The sequence below is a fragment of the Tamandua tetradactyla genome, chromosome 15 (assembly GCF_023851605.1).
Source record: "Tamandua tetradactyla isolate mTamTet1 chromosome 15, mTamTet1.pri, whole genome shotgun sequence".
NCBI classification, from domain to species: Eukaryota; Metazoa; Chordata; class Mammalia; order Pilosa; family Myrmecophagidae; genus Tamandua; species Tamandua tetradactyla.
The window spans coordinates 34,770,021-34,789,682 of NC_135341.1; the positions used below are offsets into that span (position 1 = coordinate 34,770,021).

A 19,662-nucleotide genomic window follows, 5' to 3' on the forward strand; every position below is an offset into this window, starting at 1 on the left:
TGAGAGCAATCTACTGCCTCCCTTCTCATATATTCAGAAGGCATCTTCTTCAAGCAGTACACAAAGTTTCACTGTTTGTGACTACCTCAGTGACAATGCACCCAAATCACTGATAAAATCTTTGGTTCAGGAGCTGGACAAGAAAGAAGCATTTATCACAAAAAAATTGTAGTGGAAAAAAGCTGATTTCCTTGGCGATAGCTTTACCATCAGCAAAAGCCTATATTGGCAGAGCTAGGTAAAAGGAAATACCTATTTAATATTGCAAATGTGTGTAACACAGGGCTAAGAAATTATTGTTCCTACCCTTCAAATGTCAAACTTACAAAATTTAACTATCAAAAATTTTAATTGAAAAAATTCTAATAATTGTTTTGTTAGCATTTTAGATTTATTCCTGTGTCCCTGAAGTTCACTCTGTGATAGTGATAATCCACTCAAACCACCAGATTCATATGGATATTAACACCTGGCCATTGAGTATTTGGTGCCACTGCAAGGCCCAAGTAGATCACATACAATGTGATTTCATGGATGAATCTGGAGGTTCTCTCTGAAAGGCAGTCTGGAATGCTAGTGGTATTTGATAGGCTATCTTAACCCCTTGGGGAATGTGGAGAGCTCACTGTCCATTTCTCTCTTTGCCCCTCACAGGATCCTATCAAGGGAGGAAAAAGAACCTATATGACTGGTGAGACAATGAATCAGAAAAGAACAATGAGTCTCACTCAGGACCCCCTTTATTTCCCTGGCTTATCCTATCTCCCTTGGCTAGACCCTTTTCTATTACTCCCCCTCCTTGTCCTCTACCTTCTCATCATAGTAGGGATGTGGCAGACCCCATTCCCTGCAGCCAGCTAGACCTGGAAGCTGCTCTACTGGCCACGCTGTGGACACACCCCAGGGTGTGAGCCCCTAGGGATAAGCTGTGAGTGAGACAACAGGCCTAAGTTTTGGTTGCATTTTATAACATAGTTTATCAAAGTTCTGCATTTTAATGAACCCTGGCTTCTTGTATAACAGTTGATAAAACTGATTATTTGATTACCACTTGGCTTTTATTCCAGAAAAGAGAAAAGGTAAGTCTGACTCTCACCAACTTAATTTACCTGAGAAAGAAAAGAGGCGGCTATCCACTGTCCTGGCGATGGACTGCAGTTTCACCACATCCATTGACTGCCCAATGTGTACAGTGCTCGGCATACTCCCCAACGTCCCTCTCACAAACTCTGCCACCTCCTGCACGGTGAACATCTGCAGCAGCTCATCAAAGATGGTTGGGAAGGAATTGAGGAGTGCGGCCTGAAGAAGTAAGTGACATTATGGTTAGCTCAGAGTTTGGTGAGTCTATTCTGTAGGCTCAGATAATGATATGGTGAAAAGCTGAAAAGGAACTATGGCCATCTCTGCCTCTGGTATCTTGTCCTTGGGCCTCAACGCCACTCAGCCCTACAGCAGTCCTGGGGCCTGCAGCAAGGTGAACAAAAAAAAAAGAAACCTAAACAAGAGAACGTACTTGGGTCTGAAACTTTCATTACTTGCCAAGGCACTTGTGGATAGGAAAAGGGAGTATAAAGAAAATAGGCTAAGTGTGGCTTAATCATCATAGCTATGCTGTATTTGTTCAGAAAATGTATTTAACTTTTTTGTTTGTCTCTAAGATCAAGCTCTTGACTTTTCTAATTTTGGTTCCAAAGTCTATCTAGAAACATTTTCAGAGGCGTTCTGAGTGTCTCCAAGCAGCACAGGTAGAAGTCCATTCACAGCACTGAATCCAACAACCCAGCTATGAGAGCTAAACCATTTCCCCAGGAGAGAGATATGTATTTACAACCATGAAACCTGAAGACTTTATAAATTATTTTCTTCATATGTGATGCCTGGCAGTCTCACGTATAAATCCAAAGGATGGGGAATGTGGGGACTTAGTCATGAGCTTAGATCATGAGGACTGCTGATGGCTTAGAGAGTTCAGTGGCCTGGATGCCATAGGCTAGGGGATCTGGTAAAAGAGTAAGTGTGTGCATGTGGAGACTATGTCTCTAGGATCTGAGCTCTGGTAGACCATGGAGTAGCCTTTTGGGGACAATGTGATAACAGTTCCAGAGGCTTTAAGAGGCAAAGCAGTGCAGGAGAAAGATAATGGGTTTTGGAATTAGACAGATATGAGTTCACATCCCAACTTTACCACTTACCTGCCACATTACCTTGACTGAGTGACTGCTTAATACTCAGTTTTCTGATCTATAATATGGAAGATGCTATTACTTATCTCCTGGCATTGAAATGAGGAAAAGATTAGGTGCATAAAGTTTCCAGAAGAGTACAGAGCATCAATAAATGTTGATTTTCATTCTTCTCTCTTGTCTAAGTGAAAGCAGCCTACATGAGGCCTTTTTTTTTTTACTTCTTAGTCCTCTTACACCATTAATCCACAATTTACAAATTCTAGAGGGAAATGGAGGGCCACCATGAGACAGGAAGGTAAGTGAAGGTAGGGGAGAAAAGGCTGTTTTTTCTTGACTGCTCCATGATGCAGCAGACATTGGCCTAGAGTGAGTGACAGTTTATGTCGTAAGGAAACAGGCCTGCCACAACGCCATCTTATATTCAGGCCAGGTTCAAGTGTAGAACTTATATGAATTCTACCTGTAGACATTTAACTCCCTTGGCTATCAAGGAGATTGTTTTACAGTAATTTGAACCAGCAGGAAAACACATCATCATAAACAGCTAGATATAGAAGACGGAAAAGTAGGTACTTGATAATCATTAATAAACAAGAGTTGATCTGTTAAATGGTGAAATTTCCTATGACATTAGGTACGACTGAATAATATATTTGCTGGAAGGTCTGTATTCATGAAACATGAGTCTGGCACCAAAGAAGCAGACCTGATCCCAACTAAGGTCCAAGCCGACACCAGGTCTAAACTATTTATCCTGATGCGGTAGGAACTTGCCATTGAGTACAGGGCATTGCTGAGTTCTGAAAAAAGCACATTTACCTTGTTCTACTAGCTACCTCTGAGCTCCCCATGTTTCTTAGCTGGTGCAGGGGAGGCATAGGTATCCTGGGTCCCTGTTGGCAGAAACAGATGAACTGCAGGGAAGGGCAGGTAGAGAAAGACAGGTTGAGCAAGAAGACCATGAAAGGAACCATCTTTACAGAGGTACCTGGTAACACTGAAGTATCCCACTCAGAGACTAACTCGCAGTTTTGCTCACTTTTCCTCCAGGCTAAGCAACTAACATCAAGTGCAACATAGAGGTAAGTGGAAAACAAAAAGCAGACTATTCTAATCGTAAGTGAGACAGGGTTTTTAAACATACTTTTTGCTAGGACAAAGCTAGCAGCAAGTAAATGAATACATAAGAGAGGTTTTCGGATCTCTGCTTACAGTTTTTGACGTAACAATTGACTGCAAAAATTTGAAGTACAATCCATTACATAAAATGCTTTCTTTTTATTTTTTTCTTTTGTTTTTTTTATTACATAAAATGCTGACACTCATTTTATAAGAGAAAATTTTCCCTTGTGACTGGAGTAATGAACATGATTCTTCCTAGGGTGAGGCTATCTAGAAATGGTAAGAGATTAGTTAGCCAGGTAGTTTTAATACAATGAAGCAAATTTCCTTCCTACACTGATATTTCTAATAGAATCTAATCCTAACTCTTACCTAAAGCTTTCTAGCTACTCCTGCTGTTTGTGAACCTATTTCATTCTCAATTTCTAAAACAGATAAGTATTAACCTAAAGTTTCTTTAATTAATACAATGACAAATTAGGAAATAAAATTCCCTTTGCCCTCTGAAAATCCTCTATGAATAAGATATTCATAAAAACTAAACAGTATGGTGGTTAAATAAATTTGGTTTAAAGAGGGTTCAGGAGAACAAAGCTGTGCTCCTTCTATACCATAAAGCCACTGGGCTATTTTATATTTGGCAGCAGAGGCATAGTTGGCTTTTGACTTACAAGTAGCATTTTTTTTTTCTATCAGGTGTTTCCTATAAATCATCCCTGAACCAACATACAGAATTCTAGCAGGGCTTCTTCAACTCTGGAAGCCAAAGGACAAAGAACCATATGCTAAGATAGGCAAGGTATCTCGCAGCAAAACTTCTCTGCAGCTCACAGACCTGAGTGAAAAGAAGTGTTTCTGAGTTTCTGCTGTCCAGACTGAGCACAAATCGGATGGACTGGAAAAGTTCTTGGATGCTGGACCGGAACTGCTCCTCTTCCATCCCACATGTGGCTCGTGAGTATAGGATCCGCGACTGTACAATGAACTTGAAAAGGTACTCCAAAGCCTGTAGGAGTAAGGGGGAAGATGATGATTGAGAAGTGTTGAAGATGGCCAGGAACTTACACAGCAGAGGATAAAGGGCAAAAACAGCAAATTTTATGGTAAAATCAAGCAATGGACAATTCCAACTGTGGAGACAAGTATCTTTTTTTTAATACTGAAAGAATCAAAATGATTTTGGAAGTGCTGTGTTATGTTCTGGAATTGAGGAGCCACGGGTAGAAACAATTGAAATAACTGAATTCAAGAACATACAGAATCAAAAGAAAATTAAGCCCCTATGCATTTTTTCTAGCCTGGAAATAAGTGGCTCCAAAAGCAATAATTTAAGAACTTCTTATGAATTTATTCTAAGAAGGAAGAATTCTTTAGGGAGTCTTCTGGATCTCTGAGGTACAGCTAGGGCCTGATACAGTGCCTGCCTTTCATCAGGGGTGACAGAAGTCACAGAAGTCTGAAGAACACTTGCCCAAGGTTGCACGACAACTGACGGATATCATACACCTACTTTCTGCCCTATTTCCAACCAGGGTACCTTCCATAACAATTCATCAACAATATAAAGGACAAAGCTCTCATAAAATGGTGTGGGAGAAGTTTATCATTCTGAGGCATCACTGTAGGTTGGCCAACACCTAGGAGCAGAATAATTTTCCTTTAAGAAAACAGATTCAAAACCTTAGGACTATGTTTTCTAATCAAAGAAATGCCACAGATTTACCATCAGACACTAGAAAGGTAGAGATACTGGGGGGGGGGGGGGGGACTTATCCAGAGACAAAACAAATGGAGCTCAGTTGCTTGAAATATATAAAAGGAAACAATTCCCAAGCTACTCTTTATGATCGAGTCATCTGTCAAAAGGTTTTGCAAAGAAAAACTTAATATTTTGTGGCACACACAAAACTCGGTTGGCACTGGGGAATGCTAGTTTAGAAAAATGTGTCTTCCAGAAGATTCCATAGACGAAATTACACTGTGTGGCCTCATCTCCATAACTGCCACAACCTCCATTTCAGCAACCTTTCAATGCCCAGTCTGTAAAGACCGAAGAAAGTCTGTTAATTTCTGAATCCAAATCCTGGCCGGCTAGCCAGATTCTGCCACTGTCCCATGATGTCTATATTGTTGTGACTCTTCAGGACCATAAAGCAGAAAGTACACAGGCTGAGACCTAGCTTCATTTATTAGGTTATGCCATTTGAAGTCAGCAAATTAGGAGATATTTTCTATCAGAATAAGTTTGCACTTTCCAAACCAAATACTAGGTACCAAATCTAACTTTCCACTTTGGTCATTTCAGTTTTGTATAATTAATACGACTTACTAGGCTTGGCTGAGGATAAAGGAGGGATACAGTCAATGTCCACTGACACTCTGGAATTCTTACAAGTAAAGGATGGAATAGTTCTCCTTAGATAAGGCTACAGAAATCAGGATGGTTTTCTAATTTAAGTCATGTAGACAAAAAAACAAGGTATGCTAAAGAGCTAGAGAGAGTCTTCAAAAAATGTGGCATGCATAGGAAAAGAACATGAGCCTGTTGAGCATCTTTCTGTCATATGCCCCAATCAGGAAGGAAGGATCAGTTCTTATGGAGAACACTGGCAATGAGGACAGGAAAATAAACTAAATTTTAAAAAACACTGGAGTCTTAGGACATTGAGATGAGCAAATCTACTATTTGCTATATGGAAATTGTTTTCCTCATCACTGTTTCTAGCTTTTTTTTGGTTTGAAACAAATACCATAAGAGATGTACTGAAACGTCTACCAGTTTGAGTGAGAGACAGAATAAGACAGTGCAGTCACTTATGCCTTATAAGGGCTTAGTCCTCCCATTGGGTTCCAAAATTTAAAACACCTCACAGGGGAACACAGGGCTAATGCTAAAGACATCACAGCACTGTAAACAAGCCCACTTCCAATCATCCATCACTATGCGGTTTTCCCATTCCCTACTCCTCTTGCTTTTTATCTGACAGTCTCAACTGGGCAAAGAGAAGAGGGCAGAGAGTGGTGGAGAAGGTAAGAGTGGATCCTGTGCAATCTGTTCAAAGTTCAAGGGCACTTCCAACCCTGTGTGGTACCAATGGAGCACTGAACTGTTGCTCAAGCAGTTGCTCTGTCCTTTCTCTTAATAAACCTGAAAGGAAAAGAGAGCCTAAAAGCTGTTACAACCTTTTTATCAGCAAGATCTATTGCACCCTCTCTTTCCTCCTCCTGGCTCCATGCTAAGGACCTGTTGAAGGTCAGCAGTAAAAAGTACGTCAATTTTTTTTAGAACACCTTGCCGAGAGCCATTCTCAAATCCAACAATGATACCCACTGTAGGTGACTCACATGGGAACTAATAATATAACCAAGTAAAAAAACACAACTATTTTTATTTTCATCTTCTTCAGCAGAACTTCTTTTTAAAGGTCATGACTCTGAAAGTGAAAGGGAGAGCTGGGACATGAGTGGTAAGACATATCGATAGTGATAAAGAAGTGGGTAGGATTTCTGGTCCACAGCTTATGATCACAGAATGAAAAAAACCAGGCCAGGAACCGGGTACATCTTGAGAAGATGGATAAAAGCACAACTAGCTGCAGACTTAGTAGTTTGGGCAAGAGGACTTGTAAACTGATATTTGGTGAAAAAAGGGAAATTACAAGATTAGACCTTGATACTGGATACATTACAGAACAAATTCGAAGTGTCCAGAACAATTATGAAAGCACCTCAGAAAAGTACAAGCCCAAACGGAATCCTTGCTTCTCCTCACTGAGATCTGACCTTCTCCAGGGATTCTGCAGTTTTGTAAGTTGGCCTACTATCTATTTGGGTGACCCAGTTAACCCATTGGAATTATCCTCAGTCCTCCTTTTCTGTCACCTCCCAATTCCAAACTAATGTTTAAAAGTCCCTGCTTTAGCCACATCAGCCTTTGAGTTCCTTTAAGTTCCCTGAAAACCCACTATCTTGACTATCCAGGCTTTGCTGTTGTTGTTTAATATATGCATTGACATATATATTTATAATTTTTATGAAATATGATATATAAACACAAAAGGTGTAAAACATGTAAACAGTTAGAAAATAAGTATGTATGTTAACATTACTTAGTCAAGAAATAGGATATTGCCGGCATCCCAAAAGCTCTCTGCGCATGCCTTTGACATCACCCTCCCACTTTCCCTCTCCTAAAAGTCCCCACTTGATTTTTATGTAATCATATTTTTGTTTTTCTTTAGTTCCCCAATTATGTGTGCATCCCTAACCACATAAAGTAGAAAAAAAAATTCTTCACATAGTTTCTATATTTAATGGTGTGCTTATCCCTTCCCAAGCACAAGATTATATACATATTTACCTCTTTTAATCTGATTTTTTTTTTTATTGCAGGGGGGTGCATGGTCTAGGAATTGAACCTGGCTGGGTCTCCTGCATGGAAGGTGACCATTCTGCCACTGAACCACCCATGCATCCTGATTCTTTGTTTTAAAAAAATTTTCAAAAATGTGAAATAGAGAAAGCATAAAAACTGCATAAACATAATTATATAATTTAAACGTTATAAAGTGAACATCCAGTATTTATTACCCAGGGAAAGATACACAACTATGCCAATATCCTGAAAGCTCATCACAATTCCTGCTGTTTTTTGGATATGAGCACTATTTTGACTTTTATAGTAATTGCTTCCTTTCCCTTTTTAATAGCTTTATCATTAAAGTTCATAAAAATATGAACTCCTAATCAATATCTTTATTTTTTATTGATTTTGATCTTTACATAATGAAATCATTCTGTTTATATTGTTTTAACTCTTGTCAGCATTATGTCAGTAATGTTTTTGTTCCATAATTGGAGTTTATTTTCATTGCTGTTTAGTATTCCATTGTATAACTTATTTTTTATTTTATTCTTGATGGTTAGCCCACCTAAGCTTTTACACATGCAGATTCACCTGCCTAGAATGCTCTTTCTCCAGTTCTTCAAACTGATTTCAGCTCAGAGTTAACCCTCCTCAGAGGGGTCATCCCTAAGCTCTTTATCTGAAGTTATCCCTCTTCTCTAGCCAGCCTATCTCATGACCCCATTTATTTCCTTCACAGAACTCATCAAGTTCTTCACTGATATTATATATTGATCTGTTTTTATGTGTTTATTGGCTGTCTTTCCCCCACTTGAATCGAAGTGCTATGAAAGTCCAGAATTTTCCGTCTGGGCCCCTGCTGAATTGTCAGTGATTAAAGCAGTGGCAGGTATTAAACAATATTGACTGAATGAACAAGTTACAGGAGGGAAAAACTTCCTTTATGATTTTTTTTTTCCATCCAGTATCCTTAAGCAATTAACTTACAGGCTCACAGAAAATCCTTTTTTTTTTTTTTTTAAAGAATCATTTATATCTAACTCAACTTTTCTCCGCTCAAAAATTGTGCAGGGCATCTGTTAGGTACTGGGGTTCGGAGAATGAAATCCAGGCCTTGATCTCACAGCACACTTCTCTGAAGCTATGTATGTACTCTACCTTTTCTTAGGACACGTGATGTATTCTTCAAGGGAATGGGCTAGACTCATTCATCTTAGCACCCAGCAGAGAGGCCGCTGCTCAGTAGACATGTAGGGAAGATGACATGAATGAGACTTGTAGTCTCAGATTTGTTCAGTATGTGCAAAGAAGAGGCAGCGGAAACAAAAACCTATGATTTGATTTTGTTCCTTCAACCTGAAGATGCTTGACAAATTATCTATTAAAGCTGGGCAAGAAGAATAAAAACAGAGGTCTAGTACTTCAAGTATAAGATCAAGAAAGCATGGATTTTCTCTAAATGAGTTTCAGAAGGATACAATAGCATTCTTCAAACAGCTATCTAGAGGACAGTGGCACAAAAGATGGATCAGTCTCCTGGTGGTTCAAGAACAGAAGGAGTAGCCATGAATGCACATGAAAAGAAACAATCAGAAAGTAAAGTTAACTCATGAGGATAGTCACTGAGTCAACCAGAGCTGTTCAGCAATGCAAAGGGCTGCCTTGTCATGGAATCTGTCCAAATAGGGGTCTGTCAATGATCCAAACCATGAATGGCTCAATAATGGAGAATCCAACCAGGGAGGCCAAGGTTTTAAGATTCTTTTCTTCTCAACATTTCATTCATTCAACCTTCCTACTTAAAGTAGTTCTAAAACGTAATGTTTAGTACTACTGAAGAACAGAGAAGTATTGGAAGATCTTAATTCTAATTAATATTGCCACCAATTGATATATAGCTTTTCTAAGTTACAATACTTTAGTTGGTGGAAAGGAAGACAGACTGTATTGGTAAAATCAGCCACAGGAGGATGGCCAAGAGCCATGTGCTCTTGCTTTAGGATAAAATGATGAGGAATAATGGTCTTCTGGGGAAGTCAAGGTGAGGAAAAGGGAATTATGTAGATCAAGATGGTCATTCTTGAAGGCAAGCCAGCATACTGGGATGCCTACACTTGTACTGTACACTATAATGCTGCGATCACTCACATAACTGCAATGTTAATCTTCTTAAGGCAATCTCAGTAAATTACCCTCATGGCTTCCTGAATGTGGTCCTGTCGAATCAGTTCTGCTGAGCAGTCCATGTACCACTTCAAACAGCGGATGAGCTCCCTGGGAAAGAGAAAAGTTCCAGAAACCCTGTTTTATTCCAAAATCAATGCAGCCTGAAAAGTCTGAAGTCCTGTATTAGATACAGAGGAAATACATTCTGCTGATGAGCTAGAATGGAGTGATGAATCGATTATAGCCATGGAAACTTTGAGTTATCTGAGACCAGATAACATTCCCTGTGCATAAGGAGTAGTCACATTTTAATTAACAATTATGATAACCATCCCCATTCTCCCCTACATGCATTTCTTATCTGTTTAAAGAAATTTTGCCTGAAGATTTTGTTTTAGATTTATCTCCAGAACCTATAAAAATAATTTGGAAATAGTAGGCTTTGAATAAAGATGTTTAGACCTCTCCCAGTCCAACTTTATCCCCCATCATATTCCTTAGGACCAAGTCTCCTGAGTGGAATGGGGATTACTGGGTCAGAAGGTCTGTACAGGTTTACATGGCAATGGAACATAAAAGTCAAGAATACATGCCCTGGTCAGATAGCAGGGTTCACATCTGGGGCCTATTAGTTTCCAGTGCCGTGTCCTTGGGCAACTTACTTAATCCCCTGTGCCTTATTTTCCTCATTTAAAATATGGAGGAAATAATAGTAGCATCTCAAAGTTACCACGAATACTAATGAGATGTCACATGTAAATCGCAGAGCACAATGCCTGCTCTCTAAAATAAAACAAAGTATCAGACTTCAATTGAATCTACAGCCTCACCACTTTCAGATTTTATTTATGCTTTCAAAAACTATAGGAGAAATTCTATAGGAGAAAATGGTGACTTTTTATTGTTTTAATGGTCTTAGATAACCTGTGTTCCCATGTCTGCTTACTATTTTATTATCTCTTTCATGGACTGTATTTTCTTTGATGTTTATTTATGGCTGCTATAGTACCTATTCACGATTCTCATGCAAAAAAGAAACACCTATTTTTAGCAGCTTTGCTATAATTTCTTAGAAACTATGGTTTTTAAAGTTAGCTGAAAGGTAGCTATAGCTGAATTTTTTTTAAAGCCTTTCTTTCTGTTCAAACACAAGACCTTAGCAATGGTGTGAAATGCAACTTACTTGTATGCCAGGGCTCCAGCAAAGTGCTTCTGGATGTATGTGTCCATCACAGGCCGGAAGTGGAAATACTTGATGTCTCGGAGCAGGTTAATGATGAATACCTGGGAGAGATGGAGGGTAGGCCTCCAGGTTCACTGAAGGCTTTAGACCTATCCCTAGCAGGAAAGAGAATTTCTTGCTTCTTTAAGGAATGACAAACTATCAGTATTTTCTCTAGTATTCCTCATGAGGAGTGAATGTAACATTTTCATTGTGCCAGAATTTCTGACTTGTCTGTTCTGTTCCTACCACCCCAAAACCCTCCAATGTAGACCTGGGACTCATCAGTCTGCATCTGTGTTACTCTGAGCCTCTTCTTTGCAATAATGCTAGGTGGTGCAATTTGGAGCAGGGGAAGGCAAAGCAATACCTGTGTAAGTGGCACAAAGATTAAGATGCCCCTGATACCCTGGACAAGAGAGGAAAAAAAATTTTTCTTCTGAATCAAACGCATCCATAAATGACTGTGCTTTTAAGAAATGGGGCTGGCCAGCCAGGGACGCAAGGGAAAAGGAAAGCCAGAGAAGCAAACTACATAAGTGCTCATTCCAAATCTTGCCTCTTCTATCTATCAAGAGGACTAGAGTATTTGGTTCTCCTTGAATGTACAAGCCCTCATGTGGGACTGAATATATCAAGCAAAATGCACTAAACATTCATATCACTGTCTATTTTCCTTAAGTAACCTTCTAAGACTGATTCCCAATCAACTGTTTAAAAGGAAAGAATGTGATGCTCAGACTAGCACGAGTGAGTCTTCTTTGTAAGTGAAAATATGGGCCATCTGGTTTTCTGTATCACTTTCTAGGCTCTTTGTTGCTATAGCTAGCTCTATTTCAGGGGCTAGGGCACCCTGCAAGACTGATGAGATTGGTTTCTAGGACTTCAAAGACAAGGAAGGTCTGGACATGACCATAGTGAATTCTGAACTTATAAGGATCTTGTAGGAGAGTGCCTGGTAATTTGATTGGTTTATCTTCCTTGGGTGATATTCTTCAGTTCTGTCTCCATTGCAAGTAGCTATATCTTGTGCTGACTCACTTGAATAAATTGCTTTCTTAGATTTTTTTGAAATATGTGGCAGGAATATTAAGAAAGAAAAAAAACTCAAGAAGCACGAGACATACCAGAGACTGAAAAACCAGCAGGCCATATTTCTCTGTATTATCATCCAAAATCACGAAGAGCGTATCTAAGATGTCCTGCAAAAACTGAAACAACAAGAAAAGCAGAGGATTCAGGTCTCAGGACTTTGCACACATGGCCAAACTTCCATTTACCCATGTATTTGGCTCCCAATAAACAAAGTGAAAGATCTTCTAGGATCTCAAACCACCACTTAAAAATAACCTACTACTTTTCCCCCACTTAGCAGAGGGATAACTGGGTGGATCTGGAGTGTCTGCTTACAACGCAAGGGCCCGGGCCCTGAGGGAGACCAAGGAGGCTTCTCCTACTGAGTAAGCATTAAACTTTTAGGGGGAAAAGCAATAACCAAAAAAATTGGACCTCCGTGCAGAGAAGCAATTTTGAAACAAGGACAATTTAAGTGATTCTGATGCCAAATTCATTTTGAGAAAAAGAAAAAAAAGCCCAATTTTCTTGGGATCCCCCAAAGTTAGTTAATCCTTTACTCCCTATTATGGCCTAGCTATGGAGGACATTTGGATGTGGATGTGGCAAGCTAGGTATTACCTACAGAAAATATTTTTTGGTCAGAGGATTAGGATCTCAGGAGAAGGGAGAATGCAGCTGATGAGTGCTGTCAATGATGCTAAATGATCTGGGAGGATTGGTTTTTTGGAGCATCTGTTTTTCTCTTTCTGCGACACAAAATCCAAGGGAGAGAATAATAACTACCAACGAATGCTAACAATCTTTAAATATTCATCTTACATTCTGCTGGTCAAAACCCAATTTAAATGATATGAAGTCTTCAATTTATTCCAAAATAATATAAAGTAGAATGGGTGGATGGCATGTTGATGGGGCAGGATTGATGATTGCTGTAGCTGGGTCAATTTGTATTTGTCAGGGTCATATTATTCTGTCTACTGTTGTATAAGTTTGAAATTTTCCAATAAAAAGTACAAAAACATTTCCAAATGTCAGCATATTCTCTTCTGATTGGCTTGAGGCAATCTGTTGATGCTAAAACCATAAATGCTAGTAGAATGTCAATGCTCTCTTGTCAGGAATATGACAAGAGGAAGAGACCACAGACTTTTCTTCATACCTCGTCTGCTGACTAGTTGATGTTTTAATATGTTTAGAAAGCAAAAATGCTCTCAGTATGAATTATCTTAAGTTTTAAAAGTATTAGCTTGCTTGCAAAGAGTTCTTTCAAAAATTCATGATACTCTGATCAATTGATTAGGACAAAAATTTAATTGATTGAAGCAAAAGCAAAATATTTTTATTAACTTCACAAAAAAAAAAACAAAGAGAATTAATAAAAGGGACAATTCACCAAGAAGATATTATAATCATAAATGTATATGCTCTCAATCAGGCGCTCCAAAGTACATGAGATAGACATTGGTAAAACTGAAGGGAATGCTAGATGTGTCAACAATAATAGTAGCAGACTTCAATACCCCACTCTCCTCTATAGATAGAACAACCAGACAAAAGATCAATGAGGAAATAGAGAGGTTAAACAACTTGATAAATGAATTAGACCTAACATATATATATATGTCATATGTCCCAAAACACCACAATATACATTGTGCTCTAGTGCTCATGGAACATTATCCAGTATAGATAATATGGTGGGGCACAAAACAGGTCTTTATAAATTTAAAAACACTGAAATTTTTCAAAGCACTTACTCTGATCACAATGGAATAAAGGTGGATCTCAATAACCACCAAAGAATGAGAACATTCACAAATACATGGAAATTAAATAACACAGTGTTAAACAACCAGAGGGTCAAAGAAGAAATTGCTAGAGAAAACAGGAGCTATCTGGAGATGAATGAAAGTGAGAATACAATTTATCAGAACTTATGGGATATGGCAAAGGCTCTGCTGAGAGGAAAATTTATTGCCCTAAAATGCTTACATTAAAAAACAAGAAAGAACAAAAATCAAGAACTTAGCCACTCACCTGGAGGAACATGAGAAAGAATAGCAAATTAATGCCAAAGCAAACAGAAGAAGAGAAATAACAAAGATTAAAGCAGAGTTAAACGAATGGGAGAACAAATGAACAATGGAAAGAATAAAATCAAAAGTCGGTTCTTTGAGAAAGTCAGTAAAATTGATGGGTGACTAGCAAGACTGACAAAGAAAAAAAGACAGAGGATGCAAATAAAATGAGAAATGAGAAGGGGTACATAACCACAGACCCTGAAGAAATACAAGAAATCATAACAGGATACTATGAACAACTATGTGCCAACAAACTACACAACTTAGATGAAATGGACAAATTTCTGGAAACACACAAATAAGCTATACCAACTCAGGAAGAAATAAAAGATCTCAACAAACCAATCACAAAGTAAAGAGATTCAATCAGTCATAAAAAATCTTCATACAAAGAAAAGCCCAGGGCCAGATGGCTTCACAGGGGAATTTTATTAATCAAACATTCCAAAAAGAACTAACACCAATCCTGCTTAAATTTTTTCAAAAAATTGAGGAAAAAGGAATCCTGCCTAACTCATTTTATGAAGCTAATATCATCTTAATACCAAAACCAGGTAAAGATGCTATAAGAAAGGAAAACTACAGGCCAATCTCCCTAATAAACATAGGTGCAAAAAGTCTCAACAAAATATTAGCAAACTGAACAAGGACCAAGTGGGGTTTGTACCAGGAAAGCAAGGATGGTTTAATAGAACAAAATCAATTAATGTGATACAGCACATTAACAAATCAAAAGAGAAAAATCACTTGATCATCTCGATTGATGACGAAAAAGCATTCGACAAAATTCAACATCCTTTTCTAATAAAAACACTCCAAAAGATAAGGTAACTTATCTAAGGTAACTTCCTCAATATGATAAAGGAATATATGAAAAACTGATAGCCAGCACTGCACTCAATGGAGAGAGACTGAAAGCTTTCCTCTAATATCAGGAACGAGACAAAGATGCTCACTGTCACCACTATTATCCAACATTGTGCTAGAAGTTCTAGCTAGAGCAATCAGGCAGGACAAAGAAATAAAAGGTATCAAATTGGAAAGGAAGAAGTAAAACTTTCATTATTTGCAGATGACACGATACTATCTTGGAAGCTCCTGAGAAATTTACTGCACTTGAAAGATCCAGAGAAATCTACAGCAAATTTACTTGAACTAATAAACAAATTCAGCAAGGTGGCGGGATATAAAATTAATGTGCAGAAATCAGTAACATTTCTTACACAAACAATGAGCTAGCTGAGGAGTCAGTTAAGGAAAAAATTCCATTCAAAATATCAACTAAAAGAATCAAATACTTAGGAATAAACTTAACTAGGGACGTAAATGACTTGTACACAGAAAACTACATAACATTGCTAAAAGAAATCAAATAATACCTAAATAGGTGGAAAGACATTCCCTGCTCATGGATAGGAAGGCTAAATATAGTTAAGATGTCAATTCTCCCCAAATTGATCTATAGATTCAACACAGTACCAATCAAAATTCCAACAACTTACTTTGAAGATTTGGAAAAGCTAATTACCAAATTCATCTGGAAGGAAAAGAGATGCCGAATAGCTAAAAGCATCCTAAAAAAGAGGAACAAAGTGGGAGAATTAACACTCCCTGACTTTAAAATCTAATATAAAGTGAAAAGTGGTCAAAGCAGCATGGTACTGGCACAAAGATAGAAGCACTGACCAAGGAATTGAATCAAGAGTGCAGAAATAGACCACCAAATCTATGGTCATACGATTTTTGTAAGGCCCCCAAATTCTCTGAACTAGGACAAAACTGTCTTTTCAATAAATGGGCATGGGCAAACTGGATATCAATAGCCAGAAGAATGAAAGAGGATCCCTATCTTACACCTGACACAAAAATTAACTCACAGCGGATCAAAAACCCAAATATAAGAACTAGCACCATAAAGTGTCTAGAAGAAAATGTAGGGAGAACATTTCAAGACCTAGTACTAGGAGGTAGCTTCCTAAACTTTACGCCCAAAGCACAAGCAACAGAAGAAAAAATAGATACATGGGAACTTCTCAAAATCAAATGCTTCTGCACCTCAAAAGACTTTGTCAAAAAGGTGAAGAGGCAGGCAACTCAATGGGAGAAAATATTTGGAAATTATATATCAGACAAAGGTTTAATATCCTGAATATACAAAGAAATCATACAATTCAACAACAAAAGAACAGACAACCCAATTATGAAATGAGCTAAAGATATGAATAGGCATTTTTCTAAAAAAGCAAATGGCTCAAAAGCACATGAAGATAACCTACCAAACCCTAATAACGACCATTCCAGCCAATCCTAAAGAACACCTAGGACAATATATAAGATTCCACAAGGGTTCCAGGCACTAGAGTAACATTCCAGAAACCTACAACCTCCAGATTTGTCCCTGCTCCAGATAAGTCCAGAAACCTAGCCCAGCCTCTCCAGAACATCAGACAGTTCCATTTGCCTACCCCATAATAGTGACAGACCCTTCCAATGTCAAAAATTTAGAATTGCCATAGCCCAAACAATCTCAAAGAGAGGTATGGAAAGGTCAAGGTGATGGTGGAATTATACATAGAAGACAGGACTTAACAAATGAATATGAATGCTGAATCATTAAAATTGATATCTCTTTTAGCCTCCAGTATTTTAGAGCAGCTAGAAGTGAAAACATAAAATTGTGAAATTGTAACCCTTGTCAAAGTCTGAAATGTGTCCTTTAACTAATTGTGGTGCTGTGCTTTGAAATTTATAGCTTTTTTGTATATATGTTACTGTTCACAAAAAAAGAAGGAAAAAAAGTCTATTGTGATGACAAAAAAGTATTTAAGCCCTCTAGCCTCCTATATTCTGGAGCAGCTAGAAGGAAAAATATGAGAGGATAGTATGGTAGCCCATGACAAACTCTGGGATCTGTTCTGTAACCACTTGCTGAAGAGTGCTTTGAAAACGGTTGTTTTTTATTTCTTTGCTTTGTAATATGTTATACTACACAATAAAAAAATTTAAAAAGAAAAAGCACATAAAGAGATGTTCATTTTCATTAGCTATAAGGGAAATACAAACCAAGACTACAATGAGATACCTACCACCTCACACCTCTAAGAATGGCTGCTATTAAACAAATGTTTCCTATCGTTATTAGGAAATGATAAATTTTGGAGAGGATGTTCTAGTTTGCTAGCTGCCAGAATGCAATATACCAAAAACGGAATGGCTTTTAAAAAGGGGAATTTAATAAGGTGCAAGTTTACAATTCTAAGGCTGAGAAAATGTCCCAGTTAAAGCAAGTCTATAGAAATGTGCAGTATAAGGCATCCAGGGAAAGATACCTTGATTCAAGAAGGCCAATGAAGTTCAGGGTTTCTCTCTCAAGTTAGAAGGCATGAGGTGAACACAGTCGGGGTTTCTCTCTCATCTGAAAAGGCACATGGTGAACACAGCATCATCTGCTAGCTTTCTCTCCTGGCTTCCTGTTTCATGAAGCTCCCCGGGAGGCATTTTCCTTCTTCATCTCCAAAGGTCACTGGTTGGTGGACTCTCTGCTTCTTGTGGCTATGTCATTCTTCTCTGCTCTCTGAATCTCTCTCATTCTCCAAAATGTTACCTCTTTTATAGAATTCCAGTAAACTAATCAAGATCTACCCGAATGGGCGGAGACATGTCTCCACCTGATCCAGTTTAACAACCACTCTTGATTGAGTCACATCTCCAGGGGCATGATCTAATTACAGTTTTTAAACATAGAGTACTGAATAGAGATTAGAAGAAATGGCTCCCTTTACAAAATGTGATTAGGATTAAAATGTAGTTTTTCTAAGGTACATAAACCTTTTTAAACCAGTGCATTCCACCCTCTGGACCCTAAAAAAGACATATTTTCCCCATATACAAAATACATTCATTCCATAGCAATATCAGAGAAACTTAAGCTATTTCAGTAACAATACAAATACAATACAAAGTTAAAACCATCACAAAGTCAGTTACATGCATGGTCTGTCCTAAGGCAAAATTCTCTTCAGGCTACGGACCTGTAAAAATCAGACCTGTAAAACTCAAATTATTTACTGCCAACATACAAAGGAGGAACAGTCATAGGATACATATACCCATTTCCATAGGGACGAAGGAAAACAGGGGTAACTGGACTCATACAGTTTCAAAAATCTGGAGGGCAAACTCCATTAGATTTCAAAGTCTGAAAGCCATTTATCTTTGCGGCTTTAGAAAGCGGTAGTCCCACCCTTTCCAATGGCCTAAACAGAGGCCTACCTCTCTCTAAATGCAACCTTGGAGAACACTGGAGAGACCACTTTTTTGTCGGCTCCACCCTCTCCAAGCATTGGGGCTGCACTCGGGCTTTCTGCCATCTCCAGGGTACATGCTCAATCAACCCCACCATGTGGTGGCAGTCAGGCTCTCCACAAACCCCAAAAATATGATTCAACCTCTCCAAGGCCTTAGGTGGCATGACTCTTCCACTGGAATGATGTGGAAGGACGATGTTCTGCCTTTGGGGCAAACTCACTCTCTCTGCGGGCTTGGGTGGGTTTGCTCTCCTAGCCCAAGGCTTCTTGACTTCAGCCCTCAGCCTCCATGGTTCTGCCTCTGAGGTTATTTTTCCTTCAATGTGTCTCTTCTCTTTCCCTCGCAGTCCAGACTGGCAGTGGTTCTCTTTATACAGAGCCCACAACACTCTCATTGGCTTTCTGTGCAGTAGCCTTGGATCATGCCCATCAGACATAAAGAATTTCCACAAATCTTTCCTGGATAATTCCATGTCCAACCCTGGCTTTCTCTGAAATGGCTGACTGGTTCCACATTTGGCCAAATCCTTATGTGAGGAACTATTCTCTGGGGTCTCCCTTCCTGGAAGCCCAGAATTTTCCAGAACATCAATTTTTGGTTTCTTTGTACCCAAGAGTCCAGTTCTTAGCGTATCTCTTTCCTGTCGCATTTCACTGTAAGCTGTGAGGAAAAACCAGGCTGCACTTTCGATAATTAATTTGGAGATCTCTTTTGCTAAGTATCCAAGTTCATGGCTTTTAAAATCAGCCTTCCAGTCAAAGCCACTCATCAATTTTGCCAGATTATCCATCATTTTAAAACAAGGCTTGTCTTCCTTCCAGTCTATAATATTATGTACCTCATTTCTGTCTAAGGCTTTATCAGAAATGTCTTTAGAGTCCACATTTCTACCAACAGTCTCTTCAAAGTATTCTAGGCCTTCTCTAGCAAGCTTCTCACAACTCTTCCAGAATCTTCCCTGTATCCATTTAAAAAGCCATTTCAACATGTTTGGTATTTGCAAACTGCAGCAGCACCCCACTCTCTGGTACCAAAAATCTGTTCTAGTTTGCTAGCTGCCGGAATGCAATATACCAGAATCGGAATGGCTTTTTAAAAGGGGAATTCAATAAGATTTTAAATTTATTATAA

General features: G+C 38.6%; 1 protein-coding gene across 11 annotated transcripts in view; it reads right to left on the reverse strand.

Annotated features, from left to right (window-relative positions):
• The window catches only part of DOCK3 (dedicator of cytokinesis 3), a 719,821-nt gene that overhangs the window by 90,642 nt on the left and 609,517 nt on the right, over positions 1 to 19,662 (reverse strand). For all 11 annotated transcript variants that reach the window (XM_077129171.1, XM_077129169.1, XM_077129173.1 and 8 more), the window contains 5 exons: positions 12,193 to 12,276; positions 11,027 to 11,127; positions 9,870 to 9,951; positions 4,147 to 4,317; positions 1,110 to 1,302 (listed from right to left, as the gene is read on the reverse strand). In XM_077129171.1, the coding sequence (XP_076985286.1) occupies positions 1,110 to 1,302; positions 4,147 to 4,317; positions 9,870 to 9,951; positions 11,027 to 11,127; positions 12,193 to 12,276 (631 nt within the window). The remainder of the gene's footprint in view (positions 1 to 1,109; positions 1,303 to 4,146; positions 4,318 to 9,869; positions 9,952 to 11,026; positions 11,128 to 12,192; positions 12,277 to 19,662) is intronic.